The sequence below is a fragment of the Cygnus olor genome, chromosome 4 (assembly GCF_009769625.2).
Source record: "Cygnus olor isolate bCygOlo1 chromosome 4, bCygOlo1.pri.v2, whole genome shotgun sequence".
NCBI classification, from domain to species: domain Eukaryota; kingdom Metazoa; phylum Chordata; class Aves; order Anseriformes; family Anatidae; genus Cygnus; species Cygnus olor.
Genome location: NC_049172.1, coordinates 33,597,001 through 33,614,134, shown reverse-complemented (window position 1 = coordinate 33,614,134; position 17,134 = coordinate 33,597,001). Strand labels below are relative to the sequence as shown.

The window sequence follows — 17,134 nt, the reverse complement described above, 5'->3', positions numbered from 1 at the left end:
TGCCTTTTGTTACTAAGGCTTCTCTTATTAGAACAAGCATTGACATTTTTACTGTCTCCTATCCATATAATACTAGGCAGAGTTTTTGACTTATTAATACTCAAAATCCATGAAAGACTAGAGTGGAAAATATGGCAATAAATTGCATTTAATTACTTCAAACAATGAGTAGTCAAGGTACGTTAGTTTCATCTTCATTGTTACTTCTGTTGGTGAAGACAGCAATCTTAACAATTACTACCAGAAATCAGGAAGTCTGTGCAAGTGCCTGTGACTTCTGAAAAGTAGTCAGATCCAGAAACTAAGCCTACATTGGCCAAGCAGGAAGATTTAAAAATTAATGAAAATATCATTTTTTAAAATTTATATTTAAAATGAAAACAAAAAATCACTTCTTAGCCAATTATTTTTCATATTTTACCTCTTTTTCATTAATTACTCATATGTTAAAATAGCTTTTTATCTTATGGAACAAAACTATGAACTGGTATCTCTTTCTCAGATACATTTTAGAAGTTAATTCATTAGAATTTATTTCCACAGTAAGACCTGAAAAATATTCTAGCCTTCCTCACAATAGTCACAAGTTATGAAAGCGCTGTCACAGTACCAAACTTAGTGTTGCACATTCTCTGTCTTCCCAATTTTTATGTTATTTGTACTTTCAAACATGCTCAATGATTTCTGTCCATTTTCTTTTATGACATCTTATTACATATTCTACTTAACACTCCCCCTCTACTCCCCCTTTTTTTGTTCCTTTTATTTCTAACTTTCTATTAGTTCTTCTATTGAGAAGTTAGGATCAGTGGCTCTTCTTTCGCTGGTTATCTCACGACACGAATTTGTATCTCTCATTGCATACATCTCCTATGCATGTTTTAGTTCTCAATACTAATGAGCTTAGAATTGGCCCAGCAAACTGAGCCAATCTTCCACACAACCCGCTCCACACTTCTACTTCAGAGATTTTTTTAATGATTGTTCCAGCTTTATCTTCTCGTGTTAATTTTGTATTTGCGTAATAGAATATGACATTAATCAGACAACAGAAACATAAATGACAGAAATCATAGTCAAATCATCAGAATTGTATCTATCACTAAACACTAGATGGTTATCCACAGAAGAAGAGAGCTACCTTTGCACTGCAGAAAGTTTTCTGGGCTTGCTGTTGCCCAAGATACTAGATACTAAAACTGGCCTTTGAGCTTAAGCAGTATGGAAACAGTACTAAGAAAACACATGATGTCTCCCTATAAGAATACATATAATGACACTGACTTAGACAAATCAATGAGCTACTAGGCATGGGTCCAGCACCCATGGAAGAAAAAATAAAAAAGAAAAAGAAAGAAAAAGAAAGAAAAAAAGAGACAATGAAAAAATATAAAAGGGGAGGAAAAGGGGAAACAAATGTTTTTTCTTTATGATTTCTTACACTGTTTTTTCAATCCAGATCAAACCAGGTATTTGGATTCCTGTGAATGCAATTGTCTGTATGGTTAAATTATATTTTGTAGCATCCTTGCCAAGTATGTTGGTTTTTTTCATTTATTTTATTTTCAAGATGAATATCTGGTTTTCATTAATGATATTTTTCATATATTCATTGGGCTTTAAGCACAGAGGGACTATTAGGTCATCTCATCTAGTCTTGTGTTTGTATGACAAGCCATTAAATTCCTTTCCATTACATGATTTTGAGCCCAACTGTTCATACTTGATTATAACATGAGCTGTATTTGGCCAATCTGCTTTCCAAAAAGGCATCTGATTCTTGAGTACATGGACAATCTACTATTTTTTCTTGGAAGCTTTTTCTTTTGGCAATTGACATCCTCTTTCTTAACAATATGTGCTTCAGTTCGGCTATGAATTTACTAGTGTGTTTACAAAAGAAATCTTACGCCTCTCACTGACATATCAAAGTCTCTACTTTCCCAATATTTTCTGTATATTAAAGTACTTACGGATTGCAATTAAACTTTTAATAAACAAAGGAAATTGAGCTCTTCAAATCTTTCATTTTAAGGCATTTCTTCCAGCCTTAAGATTTCTTTTTGCCCTGCCCACTTTATCAGCATATTTTAATATATCTGAAATGTATTCAATGTTCCAGTGTTAGTCTTCTCATTGTCATAAATATGCCGAGTGCTGTACACTCTATTGCAATCTAACCACCACTGCATTTTCAGAGAACTGCTTGTTTAGTTACTGCTGGTATTACCAGCACATAATTAACTCCCAGAAGTAGCCAGTATCTGTAATATTGTCAGTGGGCCTTCCTGATCATCTGAGTAAAACTTCTTTCTCCCAGAGATATAAAGACAAGATGCAAGGGTTTAATTACACCCCAACTTTATTAACTTACATCAGCTGGGAAATATCTGGAAACAAACTCATTTAATGTAGATCACTAGTCTTCCCTCTGTCATTTTTGTGTTTGAGAAAAGCCACAAAATGCCATGTCCGCCTCTGAAGCTATTCTCACTCATTGCTACCACCCTTGCTCTCAAACAACTGAGTACAGCTTTCTTAAAAATGATATCCCGCAACGCTCCCATCTTTAGAGGATGCCTTACCTTTAGTCCATATCTGATTCAAATTCATTAAAGAATGGTATCCAAAAGAAAACTATGAACACAATCATCTGCTGAACTGTTTGAACTCCCTGCACTGAACTATTAAACAGGTCCTTGAGTTGCTCTGGGAAAGATTTAAAAGCATGAAAAAAAATTAATCTATCAAGGACTCGATGATCTCTTGAGGTCCCTTCCAACCCCTACAATTCTGTGATTCTGTGAAGGAGAAAAACAATCTTTATTAATCCAGCCCCAAATGCACTGGTTTCACGGCAGATGACCAAATCCTACAACAAAGATCATGTTAAGAGGGGGGAACTATGAATTTGGATATCAAAGCTTTGCTGAAGTAATACGGATGGAACTTGACAGAACTTCTGTATTCTGCCACAGTGAGCACTTAGAAAATATATAATCTTTTGCTCCATTTCTAAATTAATCTACTTTCTTATACCTTAGTATAAGAAAATCATATTGTAAATCACATTTTAGTCACTCATTACACAGTTTTTGAGAACTTCAACACAAGCAGCTACTTGAATTTCATGTGGTTTCTTAGTGAAGTAAGAAATCCTATGGTTAAACACTTTTTTTAGGTGCAATATTGAAATTGTGCAATAGTTACTAATGTTATGTGACTGTACTCTAATGATTTTGACATCAAGAACATGAAATCAGAAAAATTCATATAACTATGTTGCCTCCTTTTCCAGCCACTAAGGGCAACATAACGTCTCTGGTGACCTTGTCGAGGGGCCGACTTCTGGATATCTATTTGTGTTCACAGAATCACAGAATCACAGAATCGTCTAGGTTGGAAGAGACCTCCAAGATCACTGAGTCCAACCTCTGACATAACACTAACAAGACCTCCACTAAACCATATCACTAAGGACTACATCTAAACATCTTTTAAAGACCTCCAGGGATGGCGACTCAACCACTTCCCTGGGCAGCCCATTCCAATGCCTAACAACCCTTTCAGTAAAGTTCTTCCTAATATCCAACCTAAACCTCCCCTGGCGCAACTTTAGCCCATTCCCCCTCGTCCTGCCACCAGGCACGTGGGAGAATAGACCAACCCCCACCTCGCTACAGCCTCCTTTAAGGTACCTATAGAGAGCAATGAGGTCTCCCCTGAGCCTCCTCTTCTCCAGGCTAAACAACCCCATTTCCCTCAGCCTCTCCTCATAATACTTGTTCTCCAGACCCCACACCAGCTTCGTTGCCCTTCTCTGGACTCTCTCGAGCACCTCCATGTCCTTCTTGTAGCGAGGGGCCCAAAACTGAACACAGTACTCGAGGTGCGGCCTCACCAGAGCCAAGTACAGGGGGACTATCACCTCCCTAGACCTGCTGGCCACGCTGCTTCTTATACAAGCCAGGATGCTGTTGGCCTTCTTGGCCACCTGAGCACACTGCTGGCTCATATTCAGCTGCCTATCAACCAGTATTCCCAGGTCCTTCTCGGCCAGGCAGCTTTCCAACCGCTCATCTCCCAGCCTGTAGCGCTGCTCGGGGTTGTTGCGCCCCAGGTGCAGGACCCGGCACTTGGCCTTGTTGAACTTCATACAGTTGACCTCAGCCCATTGGTCCAGCCTATCCAGATCCTCCTGCAGAGCCTTCCTTCCCTCGAGCAGATCGACACACGCACCTAACTTGGTGTCATCTGCAAACTTACTGAGGGTGCACTCGATCCCCTCGTCCAGGTCATCGATAAAGATATTAAAGAGGACCGGCCATCTAGTTCCATCTAGTTAAGGTTCTCAGCAAGTCAATATGCTCGTACTTATAATTCTAATCCCTTATTCTGAATACAGGTATCTCAAATAATTATGACACTTGAAAATTTGTAGGAAGAAAGTAATCAAGGAAGATGATAATATAAAGCATGTTCTGAAGAATACTTCCTATTATCATTAATGTAGCCTGAAGTTACATCATTTACTAGTATAGACAAGAGCTGCAAGCAAGCAAGACTTCATATGACAGATTAAAAAGAAAAAAAAAAAAAAAAGCCAGAATTACCCTAGTTACAAAACAAAGAAAATTATACCTTCCCACATAATTAAGTTGTTAGATTCATTGCCTCAGGGAGCAATGCAGAACAAACAAAAATAGGTTAAAAAGAACAAAGACAATTAGACCACCAGTCCATCAGTGGCCATTAAACATGACTGCGTCAATTATTTTTCCAGTTCATAAAGTCTTTAAACTTCTGGTTGCCAGACCTGGGAAGTTATCTGAAGGGAAAGATGATGCTTTATATGCCCTCTTTTCTACTTTCAGTAGGCTCCGGCTGCTGGCTATTCATAGAGGCAAGATATAGAGCAGGATAAGCTTTTGGACTGGCTCTTCTGTTACAACTTCATATGAAGTGACTCAGCATCTACCTAGATATACAGGTTGGTGCATATGATTGCAATAAAAGCCAGTCAAGGGCACTCCAGAACAATAAACTTGCAGTTATTTTGACATGCAAATGAATTCTTCACTCAGATATATCTTTTTATTTACACTACTGAAGAAACACAGACAAATGCCCACCAGCCACCTCATTTAATATTTGTACACACAGCTCAGGGTGCAGACAACTATTTCCCAGCAGCTCCTTTATCTAAGTAACAAGTGTAACCAGCAGACTGTGATCAGCATTTTTATCATATGTAGGGTCCTGGGGCATTTCCTGATGCACTGTATATGGGATGAAATGCTGTAATATTCTTATCTCAATATTTTCTAAAATAAATTTAATATCATCTGTACATACTAAAACCACTGAGCTTTTTAAAGTAAATATGCCTTTTTAAATAGTTGTCTGTCCTTACAAGCTTTCTTTGAAAAGACTCTGTCTCAAGAAATATACCAGATCTCATTATGCTATCAGACTTTTTTTCTAAAATAAATTTTCTATTTTTGGGAAACTGAGAATTCAGAAAAGGGCTTGATTAAAAGCAAGAAAGAGTTGTGTGCAAATTAAATAAGTATTTGTGGGCATATCCATGTACTCTTTAAAATATCAGCACTGAATTATATTGTATTTATGGTAAATTATTAAGATTTTTTTTAAGATCTCACACATACTTTGAGACAAGAATAGTCAGTAGCAAAACCTGATCTAGAGGTGGCTAACAACTACAATGTCTGAGCATGTCTATATGAACACTAGCAATGATGCAAAGGACAGAAGCTTCCCAAAGTCCAAAGTTGAAAAATGGATCATAAGTTAACCTTAAGCATAAAGAATGAAGAAAAACTATGTTTAGCAGTGGCTAAATTCACAACAGGATACACCTCAGGTCACCTAACATCTTGGAAGAATTTTAATTTAAAGGAAATATCTCCATGGCTTCCTTTTTTTTTTGTGCCTTCACACTGCTAACAGGAGAATCAAATGCTATGATAATCAGCTGTAGCAGATTTCAAAACAATTCTGTGTATACAAACAATGCACTAGTGAACTGCAAACTAATTAAGCACACACATACTTTTCCATAATGTTTAATCAGTTGTTCAGCACATCCAAATGTGTCATATGCTGCAAATTTGAGACATTACTACACTTTAATACTACTGGGAAGGTTAACTGAAGGGAATGGTTATGCTATGTAGGCTCCCAAAAGGTTAGGCAGAAAGGAAGTTGCATGTCCCTGGGAATCATGATGAGAAACCAAGCTACTTGCCAGAGGTGAAGAGGCATCATAGTTGCATTACTCACAAAATAACCCTGCTGCCAAAAGCAACCATTTGTATATGCTGTCCATAATCTGTCAAGTGCAAGAAATCCCTGCATCACCATTCATTTATTAAAAACAAAAAACAGAGAGACAAACAAAATCATTTTATGGATTTCCAGAAACAGAATATAGCAAGACGCCACATACACTTGAATCATGGCAGCAGGCAGCAGATAGTGAAAACACTCTCTCTGCCTTTTCTTCACAGGAGGAAGGAGAGTGGTGGGGAGGGGAGAAGAGCAGAAAGGAAGAAGGTCTCACTTTTTGATAGTCTTTTTTAAGAATGGCTGTGAGGATTTTCACATTCAAGGCTTTTTGCAAATGCAAATTTGGTGCTAATTAACACCAAAGGAGGACATGTAAGAAACAACACTATAACAAAAGGAAAGGTTAGCTGGAATGAAGAGCAGGACAATCATTTCCAGTCTCTCATTACCTTCCACTAGCAATTCCTTTTTCGTTATTCTTCTCAGTACATTATATTTTGGTTTAGTTTTGCTATTTGAATGTTTTTATAAACTAAAAGTTGCCTTTAAACCTTAGTGCTATTGTAATCACACAGAAAAACACAGTTTAAACTAGATATAAATTACACTGTAACTTGAAGTCATAAAACAATGTCAGATCAATGAAGGCTTAAACCTTAAAATCATAAACTGAGTATATAAACTTGCAAAATTACTACAAGCTAAAGCATGATAACAGTTCTATAGACAAGACGTTTCCCCAACAGACTGACAAATTGTTTATGGGAGCTTAACAAACCCAGAAACCATATACCAAGATGGCAAAAACATCTAACTTCCACAAAGTGATCATGCTTAACCATAATTTGGAAAAGCAGCAGCAATTTGTTACTGGTCTGGCACATAAAAAACATATGTATGTCTGTACTGGGTGAGACCAAAAACCCTGTGAAAGTGAGCCTTTTATCTGTGATGGGGATCAATCACAAACTGAGAAAAATTAAAAAAATGGGAGAACCATACAGTGACACATTCCCTGACACCCTCCCACAACCCAGTGATCCAGACTTCCAACAACATGATGTTTCTTTACATATTTATGTCTCTGAATGGATTTTTGTTAAAGCTATTTTTTCAGGAACAATTCACATACACTTTTAGCATCCACAAAAACCTGAAGACAGGAGTTCCAAAACTTAGCAGCACATTGTGTGAAGAGCCTGTTACCTTCTGTTTGTTTTGAACCTGTTGTCTCCTAACTTCATTTGCTTTCTACTAGTTCTTAAAGCAGCATAAAGATATATCAAAGAATTGTCTCCTTCTTTATTTCCCCCATATCACCCATGTTATGACCCAAGATGTGTGTGAAATCACTTTATTTTGATTGCTAGTACATTTTAAAGCCAGACATGTGTCCTATGATTTCTTGTGATCATTTAAAGAGTTATGAACCAACCACAGTTTATTTCCAATTAGAAACCTATGTATGTCTAAGGCATCTGAACATAGGTGGGATGGATTATAACATCAGATACAAACTAAGAATAACATTTTGAATGCTCATTGTTAATTTTGAGTTACTATTTTTCTCTTCTTGGAGTATTTGTGTATTACAAACAACAGTGTTCTTTGATGCAGAGGAAGATGATGACTATTATCCTCACTACCAATAAATAAATAAAAAGATTGCTTTTCTTAGTTCTTTTCAAGCAAGCATTTCTAGAAATCACTATATGCATCTGAAATGCAAACAGGGAAGAAAAAGTAAGAATAGTAGTGAGATGCACTCATATCATCCAGTTGCTTGTTCTGTAGAGGAGACTATTTGACACAGAGAACAACCAACTAATGGCAAGAAAAAAAAAAGGGGGGGGCAGACAGGGACAAAGTTATAAAAAGATGGTTATGCCAATGTAATACTGCACTGGAAATTCCCAAAATATTTAACAAATTCTATCTAGACTAAGAGTACGACAACCATCTCAGACATGTATTTGGGTGAGATTTCAGTTTCAGTAGATCTTTGTAAGAGTTATGGAGGAAGAATTAGCAAAACACGCATGGAAATTATGCGCTGATTCTGAAGAAGGTCCAGAGACAGATGCTGCACGAGGCTCAAACTAACATATCAGCACAAAAATTCTATCTTCGAAAATCCTAACACCATTCAGAGAGAAAGTGAAACAACTATGCCATTGGTTATCACGCAGAGATTGATACTATAATCCAAACAGCTTGAATTGTTTCACATACAATGAACAGTTTAGTATCTCTAAGGCTCATGAGTAAGCCAGGTTTGTCAATCAGTACCTATTTCACTTAACTAAACATATTTTCCTCGAGGTGCATTGCTGCTTTTCAGCTGAATTGCTTTCCTTTGTGTGGAGCAAACCCTGTCCGTGGTGCTGAAGCACCGAGTCCTTGCTCCTGCGGGTGCCTGACCATGGTGCTGCAAAACCAACCTTGGCACCCACAGCACAGCCACTGTAGCAGCAGGACCATTTGTAGCTCTGTCTCCTAACTTCGGCACATGTGCCCAAGGACAAGATGCAAAAGATTGACTCAGCTGTCAGAAAAGATAATTGATCAATTTTGCCATTCATAAAAGTCCTTGGAGGAAGCTGTCTGAGGGTTACTGGTGTTGCAGAGTCTCACAAAATCAATTGTCGCCCCACTCAGAATTGGCAAAAATTTATGTTATTAATCACAAATCTGTTCAACTTATATTGTTTCTCTCAACTGTTCCTTATTCTGTTTAGTGTTTTGGAAAGGATGGAGTGTCCCTCTCCTCAAAAAAAGAGCTGTGTTTCACAGAAAGCATGACAACTTGATACCAGATGCTTACGAGAATCTGATAATTATGTTTCGTATTAAAAATATTTAAATCCATAATAGATTAACAAACAAATCATGAAAAACGTGTCTTATTTTCAGATATCACTGCTTCAGGCTCACTGTAGTGTGGGGCCAACCTTCATATCTCTACCACTGTTTCCTGAGGTGACCCAAAATTGTAGGAAATATACTGGACTTTTTCTTAACTGCCAGGGACTCTGATACAAAGGTTGAAATATTTTATTTCCTGTACTGTCCTTTTTTAAGCAGGTATTCACATGAACTGCCTGAGAGGAATAATATTTATACCTTCTTTCAGAACGTATCCTGTCTGGGTTTGGAACGCTTTTTAATTAAGCGCCATCTTTTGTCACAGGTGACAAATTTACTGCCTGAAATAAAAGAGACAAGGCAACCAGGGCAGAAGCTGAGCCCAGCAGTGTCAAGTGTCACAGGTTTCACTACCCAAATTTCAGATGCAATTGCCTATCAAAATAAGTCATTGCCACTGCACCAATTATTGTTAGTTCTTACGTTGTTCTTCTCACCTTCTTACAGTGCCCGATTTTGGAACACACTTTATGCTTAGAAGGACACTGGTGAGTTTTATCTGGTAATTACCTACATTGACTCCTGTGTTGGAGCATGAGATGAATAAAATGTCATTTTATTTTTCCTTCATGAAAAGCATTTATTCACAGAACGCCTCTACTACTTTTAATGCCTCTCTAGACAAAAGCATTTTAAAAAAATTGCAAAATTACAACGGTTACAGATCAAAACACCTGCTACATTCTATCTCCTTGCTAAAGGTAACAAGAGATAGTAAGCAAATTTCCTGCCCTTCCCACTCTACCTCCTCACACAGGAAAATATTAGCGTGAGTTATATGAACGGTGAATTTGTGCACCTGAGATGCACACCCTACAACAGAATTCAAGTTGACATGCTGAAGAGCAGTTAACAATGAAGTTTACATTAGAATAACAAAACTAACCTTATTTGTTATAGGAAATATGTGTATATACATATATATATATATAGTATATGTATATATTACCTCTCTTCTGTCTTTGATACCAGTGGCTCTCACATACCAATTAAACACCTCACTTCAATGAAGGTGAGAGTTATTTGTTGCTTTTGTACACTTGGCTGGAACTGAAGTCATTGCTTATATAACAGCCACTATAAAATTGATGATGATTTAGCAAATATTACAAGAAAATGACAAAAATGAGAATAAAAATATTATGTACACATGTAGCTATGGTGAAGACAAAAGAAGATTTAAGAAGGTTATAATTTAAGGTTATAATATAATTCTAGCAGTGTCATTTTATGATCTTGCAAAAATTTTATGTCTTACAAAAGATAAATTATCAACAGCATAGAGCAAGATCACATAACAAACTTTTCTGAGTGTAAAATCATGTTTTGATAACTCAGTGTTTTCCATGTATTTTTACCTCATTTTTTCCCTTAACCAAGTCCAGAAACACATCACAATTTATGGCTTCCGCTGAACAAAGAAAAGGAAAAAAATGTGTTTTTGAATAACATAATACAGAAAATGGGACACATTCTGGTGGGAAACTGTGTCTGTTGTATAAATAAAATATATGTAGCTATAAATACAATATGTAATACTCATTCCAAACCATAGTCACCTCTTAAGAAATAAAAACCCAACTCAAAACCGGGTAACAGACTGGCAGTGCACTCCTGGCATTTGTCAGGAACATTTGTCAGACTGACAGTAATATTAACCACAATCCATTTCAGTTGCTTTGGTTATCATTGTGTGACTGATGTTTAAAACAATGCCATAAGAAGCTGCTTAAATAAAGTGTTGGTTTAACCTATACACTACAGTTCTTTAAATCTGTACTAACTGTGGACTTCTAGCTAATATATTAACAAAACTGTTATTCATATTTGTCATTCTACATATGTAACTTTAACCTGCAACTTCTAAAAAAAACCTTCACTTTTAATTTTCTTAGGAACCCCAAAAAAGTAAAAATATTGACCTGACATCTTTTCTTCAAGACCAAAATATCTATGCAAGTCCCACAGTAGGACTGTTAAAACCATGTAAAATGTTAAGTGAAATATATTTAAATATTTTTAAAACCTTTAACAGTCCAAAAGCATAGGCATCCTACAATACATAGCTAGCAGTTGTTTTGAAGTTTTACCCCAAAGACAAGGTATAAGAATGCAAATATCACAACACACATTATATTCAAACATATTCATAATTGAACATTAGCAAGGTACTGCTGGTTTGTATTTTTCACATATTTGCCATGAAGTCATTACGTGACAGTTTAACATTTAAACTACATAGAGTTGATATTCCTAGAAATGCCTAAACGGTAACCAAAACCTGAGTTACTGTATCTGAGATAGGTGTGTAATAAAGACTTTCATTATGTATAAGGGAATGACTTGCATTCATCCAGAACAGCAGTTACATATTATGACATACAGATGCGCTCTCACCAACAACACATAACAGAGTATCATAAAATAACGTTAATAAAAAATCACATCAAAAAAGAGTGGTTTTCCTACCTAATTTTTTTACCAGAGGCAAGAACCTAACCTAAAGTGAGGAAAATTGTTCTACATTGCACTTACTTCTGTTTCAGGGTAGAGGCAGAAAAACTAGGACTACAGCTCTGGCTGAGCTGATGAGTTTACAAATTAAAATAAAAATAAAAGGAGATTTCTCAGAAGTATAACAGGTGGGCAACCTTTTTTTTTGTTTTGTTTTTAATTATTTTAGTAATAGCATATTTTCATTACTATTTAACGAAAATTAATGGAAATTGAGGTTGCAAAAATCTTATCATAATCAAGGAAAGTATGAACGATTAATACATTTAATTTATGTACTAATTCAAGCTACACAGAGCTGATGTTACTCATAAGCTTTCAGTTTTCACTTAAATATAATTCAGGCAAAAACCAATTCCTTTATACAACTAATGTGCATGAAAACATGAAAACAGTAACTAAGTTAAGTTCACTAGTGAGAAGAATCTTTCTGCTACACTGCAGACTGACTAGCAAATACAAAGTCTTTTGTATTTGCTTTGTATTTAACTTCTCTTAACTACCATTATTGTTTTTTTATTATTTTTCTGAAAGAGAAATTCAAGTGTTTGTTGTTTGTTTCTCTAATTATCTCTGCATTTTGCAATTTATTGTCTTTGCATTTCTTCTCAGTATCATCTTAACTCTGAATTTTGGATATTTATGCTTCTACATTTTGAACAATTTCAAATTCATTTAGTCTAGACTGGTGACAAGTATTGTTAGTTGTAAATGATTCAGATTTTATTTTTTTTGACATGGGAACTGTTAAGAAAGCATTCACGAAATTTTACAGTAAGAAATTATTTTAAAATATTATATATCTTTGAAAAAATTGCTACAATGTAAAATATGTGTAGGTTTACCCATGAATATGGATTTGTGTCAGTCAGACATTCTGACTGAGGAAGCATCAAGTTCATGACTTATTCGAGTAGTATTATTAGAAAATATTACAATGACAGTACCTCAGTATCTCTCTGCTTTGGACTTATAATATTATATATTTGTTTTTATTTGTATATAATATATATATGTGTGTGTGTGTGAATTTTATATATTTATTTTATACATTTATCTTATATATTTATACTGTATAGCTATAATATATGTATATTATCTATACACAAAAAAGGCACAGAATAGTCTGTAAACATATATACATATGCATATACACATATATACATATCTATTTGATGACTGCACAGCGCTTTTTAAAAGTTAAAGTACTAAATGTGTAGTCAAAAAATCATTTTTCTGGAGATTTTCAAACAGACCTATGTTTAGTTTAATCAATAATGAATTGAAAGTAGGAACTTTTTTAAACTGCCTTCTTTTTGGATTTTTTTCTATCATACTACTGTTTTGTATAGAAGACATCTGTAAAAAAAAAAAGTTCTAATTAAAATATTTTCTTTAGCTTTTCCACTAATTATTTCCCCTTGCTCCAAATGCCAACCAGCTTTTAGAAAAAGATCCAGTTTTTAGGTCCATTTAACTAGTCCAGCACCTAGTTTGTGGCATCCCTGCCTATGGCAGGGTGGTTGGAACTAGAAGATCTTTAAGGTCCATTCCAATCCAAGCCATGCTATGATTCTATGATTCTAGTCTTTGTAGAGAAAAAGAGATGCTTACACTTTGTAAAATGAAATACTGCTTTTTTGCAAAAGATTGAAAGAAAATAATCACATTCTACAAAGCTTTAAACAGGCTGTATAACATCGCATCTGTGTATGTTCATTTGGGAAAGAGCCTTAGAAAAACAAGACTACTCCATGAGAAAGAAGTAGTTCATCAAAGCTGCAAGAAACTAACCATCCTTTGCCTGTTTGACAAAGGACAACTGCATTACTTAAGCATACCTGAAGCTGTTTCACAAAGGAAATGAAAAAATAGTTTTTACTTTGGGAACATGGGCAATGATTTAAAAGTTATTAAAATATGGTATTATAGGTTTTACTACTAAAAACACAATTCTCATGAGAAAACCAGGAAATTATTTTGCAAATTTTTAATCTTTAGCTGACTTGGCATCCCTAACTTCATTAAAATTTGAAATTAAATGCATATGCTCCAACTAAGAGTACCTTCCATTAACAATTCTTAAATTAAAACAATCAGAAGTAATAAGATTACATCGATAATTCTTTTCTCCACAAAAACAACCTTATCTCTATTATCAGTATATGTATTTACAAGTGAGACCCAGTTAACGGTTGTGCATTATTAATGCATCACACACAGCAGAAGACATGAATGAGTCTGAAAACTACTGTGATAATTATTGGAGAGAACAAAAAGAGTATCGGATGACAAATACCTTTGACAAATCTCTGAAGTTGCTGGGAAGTGTAAGGTCCAACTCATCTGATTCATAGTTGGTGATAACCCAAGGGAAGACAGGGTACTGATTTAAATCATTGTAAGTGCGACCTGACAAACAACAAAAACTTGAGTTAAAAGGAGTTACGCTTAACTAACATACGAGCCTCTGAAGATACAACCATATAGTTTCATGAGTTCCTCAAAAGAAGTGTAATTTATTTCAGATCCTTTATCATTTCAGTGTTCTACTTTGCTTTACTGAAAAGGACAATAAAAAAGTTTGCAAATTGCTAGTATTTAAACATTTCAGCTCATTTCACTTTAATTGTAAACTGGTTTGCTGGCGGTAAGAGTTAAATGAACTCATTTTCTATACATTTCTCCCTGCTTTGTCTTTTTCACCTTGTCTTCTATCTCTGAAATGAAACACTCGAAAAAATACAAGAGTCCAATGACTTTTGCTTCTATAAAAATTAAAGCAAGTTTTACATACAGCATTAAATTTAGTATGTGAAGAAGCTCAGGATTTTACAAATTATACAAGAAACAAACATTTCATCCAGAGCATTTATTTTAAGGTGAATTCTCCTTGATCATCTGTGGATATGTCAAAATTTAACAAAAGAGAATATCTGTAATATATATAACATAAAATAATATATATTACATATATATTATTATATATTATATATCTGTAATATATAATTATATATTATATTATATATATATATTGTATATATACTATATATGTTATATAGTATATATGCATGTATTATATATATATTCTGGATCCAGGTTCACATATGCACCTTCATGCATCTGTAAGATAGAAACAATATCCTTCCTCCAGTAAAAGCAAAATATCCAGTTAGAATAGTCTCCTATATACAACACATACACATACATGTTACATGTAATCTGGTTTATAATTTTAAAATGCATAATTTTTGCTTGGATTCTGTCTTTTTTTAATGATACTGTTGCAGAAGCTCAGTCATTCACATCACCTCCTATCCATATGTCCTCAGATTTTGTCTAGTATGGTCTTAAAAGTCTCAAAGAATAGGTTTTTACTTCTTCCCTAGAGAGATTATTTTATAACCCCAACTATCAGATTGCCAGAAAAAAATAAAATAAAATGAAATGAAATGAAATAAAATAAAATAAAATAAAATATCTAAAACCCACCCTAAGTTTGTATTTTCCTAGCTTTCTTACACCAGCCGGTATTTGTCTATCATGGTTTGCAGAAATTATAAATGGTATAGCTAGATATAGCTAGATCCTTTCTTTCCCTTATCAGTTGGGCACATGACACATTATCCAGGATTAAGGATACATGACACTTACATCTTTGTTTCAAATTGACAGACATCACAACAATCTTTTACCTCCCCATCATGGGAAACTAGGCTTTCCCTTTTTTCCATAACACTATCTTTTCATTCCTTTTAACTTCCAATACCAAGTAGCTAGAACTCACTTTATTATTTCAATAATACATTAAAGCTGAAAAGGTTAATTCACTAGATACACAGAAAACAGTGTCAGGATCTTGCCTCATTCCACTTGGGCAGCAAGGAAGCATGTAAATCCAACCCTACTTGTATAAAATCTGCCAGCACCCTGGCATCCCCGACTTAATGACTGATTGCAGAAACTAGCCAATCTGACCGTTTGTATAAAATGTAATTAGTGTGAGCATAGGCATTTGCTCTACCAGTCTTTTTAGAAAGAGCTAAGTCTGAAAGGGAAGTAGTAGACCTTTCAACACTGTCCATAGCATAGAAAAGAGCTGAAAATTGAGAATTTTTGCACAGGCCGTGGTTGCTCTGCAGACAAAATATGTTGGGAAGTGAAAGAGCGGTAATGAGACCTACCAACCTCCATTTACTAAACCGAAGTCAAGTTGGTTAAAAACTAATGGGCCAAGAAAGGATACATGAAATATAGCTATGCATTTATAGAACAAGACACTAGGACAACTGCACTGGGGAATGCATTAGGATTTGGAAATGGATGAATGGCGTACTGGCACAGCAATAGCGGTGATCCAAACACCACACTCATCAGAGACCAACCATCCATTTTTTAACAGTAGTATTTACTGGCTCCAGGAATATCCTGCTCCCCAGCTGACACTTCCCAGAGGGATCAAGACCACCAGAGACATTGTTATATCAGCAGTATTTAGAGAGCACAGTACTTAACAAGTATCAAAACTTAGAATCCTAAGGGAAGAAGAAGTTACTATTGCTGAAACCATATTAAATACAGTTTGTGTAGATCCTGTCCTCCCACAACAGTCAAGATATTCTGACTTGAGCTATATTTTTAAGTGCAGTTCAGTACAGCTTTTTAATTGCATACCATGCTATGTATAATTATGAACAAAGTACATTTAAGAGGATTTTGTGAAGTTATTATTCAGAACAAAATTTTACATAGGAAAAGTTACTTGTTCAAAGGGCAAAATCTAGCAGTGCCCCATGACTTCTGAGATTGTGCCATAATTAACTAAATGCTTCCTTTCCTGAGTCTTTATAGCAATTTGTGTTACCTGCTATAGTGTTTAGAAACATCAGGTATTCAAAGTTGGAAATTTCTCGGTGTTGCCATCGCTGGGTCATATTTGAAGCTTTGAAAATCTGTCGTGGACTAGCCAAAGAAATGCGCCTGGAAAACAAAAATAAACATTGGAAAAAAATAATGGGAAAACCTGGTGGGTCCTCCTTTTTACCTACCTAAATGTATTGGCAGTTGTACATATTCTTTTTACTAGGTCTATGCTAGATTCCTCTGGTGATCAAACTGCTATTTTCGATACTTGAAGTTCATTTTTAAACTTTTATTATCTAATCAGAGCAAAAGACTTAAAACATCTGACAACTGGATATGCCAAGATTTGAAAGCTTTCAAACAGAAACCTTTACAGCTGTGGAAATTCAGCTTCTCCACAAAGGCTTAGTGTATTACAGAAACATGTTACTAGTGATTTAGAGACATGCCTGACCATTAAATAAGAACATTACATAACTTAAAATTTCACCTGAGAATAAAGTCATCTTTCAGAAGGGATTTT

General features: G+C 35.1%; 1 protein-coding gene across 6 annotated transcripts in view; it reads right to left on the bottom strand.

The window, feature by feature from the left end:
- The window catches only part of LRBA (LPS responsive beige-like anchor protein), a 396,366-nt gene that overhangs the window by 114,735 nt on the left and 264,497 nt on the right, over positions 1-17,134 (bottom strand). For all 6 annotated transcript variants that reach the window (XM_040554872.1, XM_040554875.1, XM_040554874.1 and 3 more), the window contains 2 exons: positions 16,613-16,728; positions 14,048-14,160 (listed from right to left, as the gene is read on the bottom strand). In XM_040554872.1, the coding sequence (XP_040410806.1) occupies positions 14,048-14,160; positions 16,613-16,728 (229 nt within the window). The remainder of the gene's footprint in view (positions 1-14,047; positions 14,161-16,612; positions 16,729-17,134) is intronic.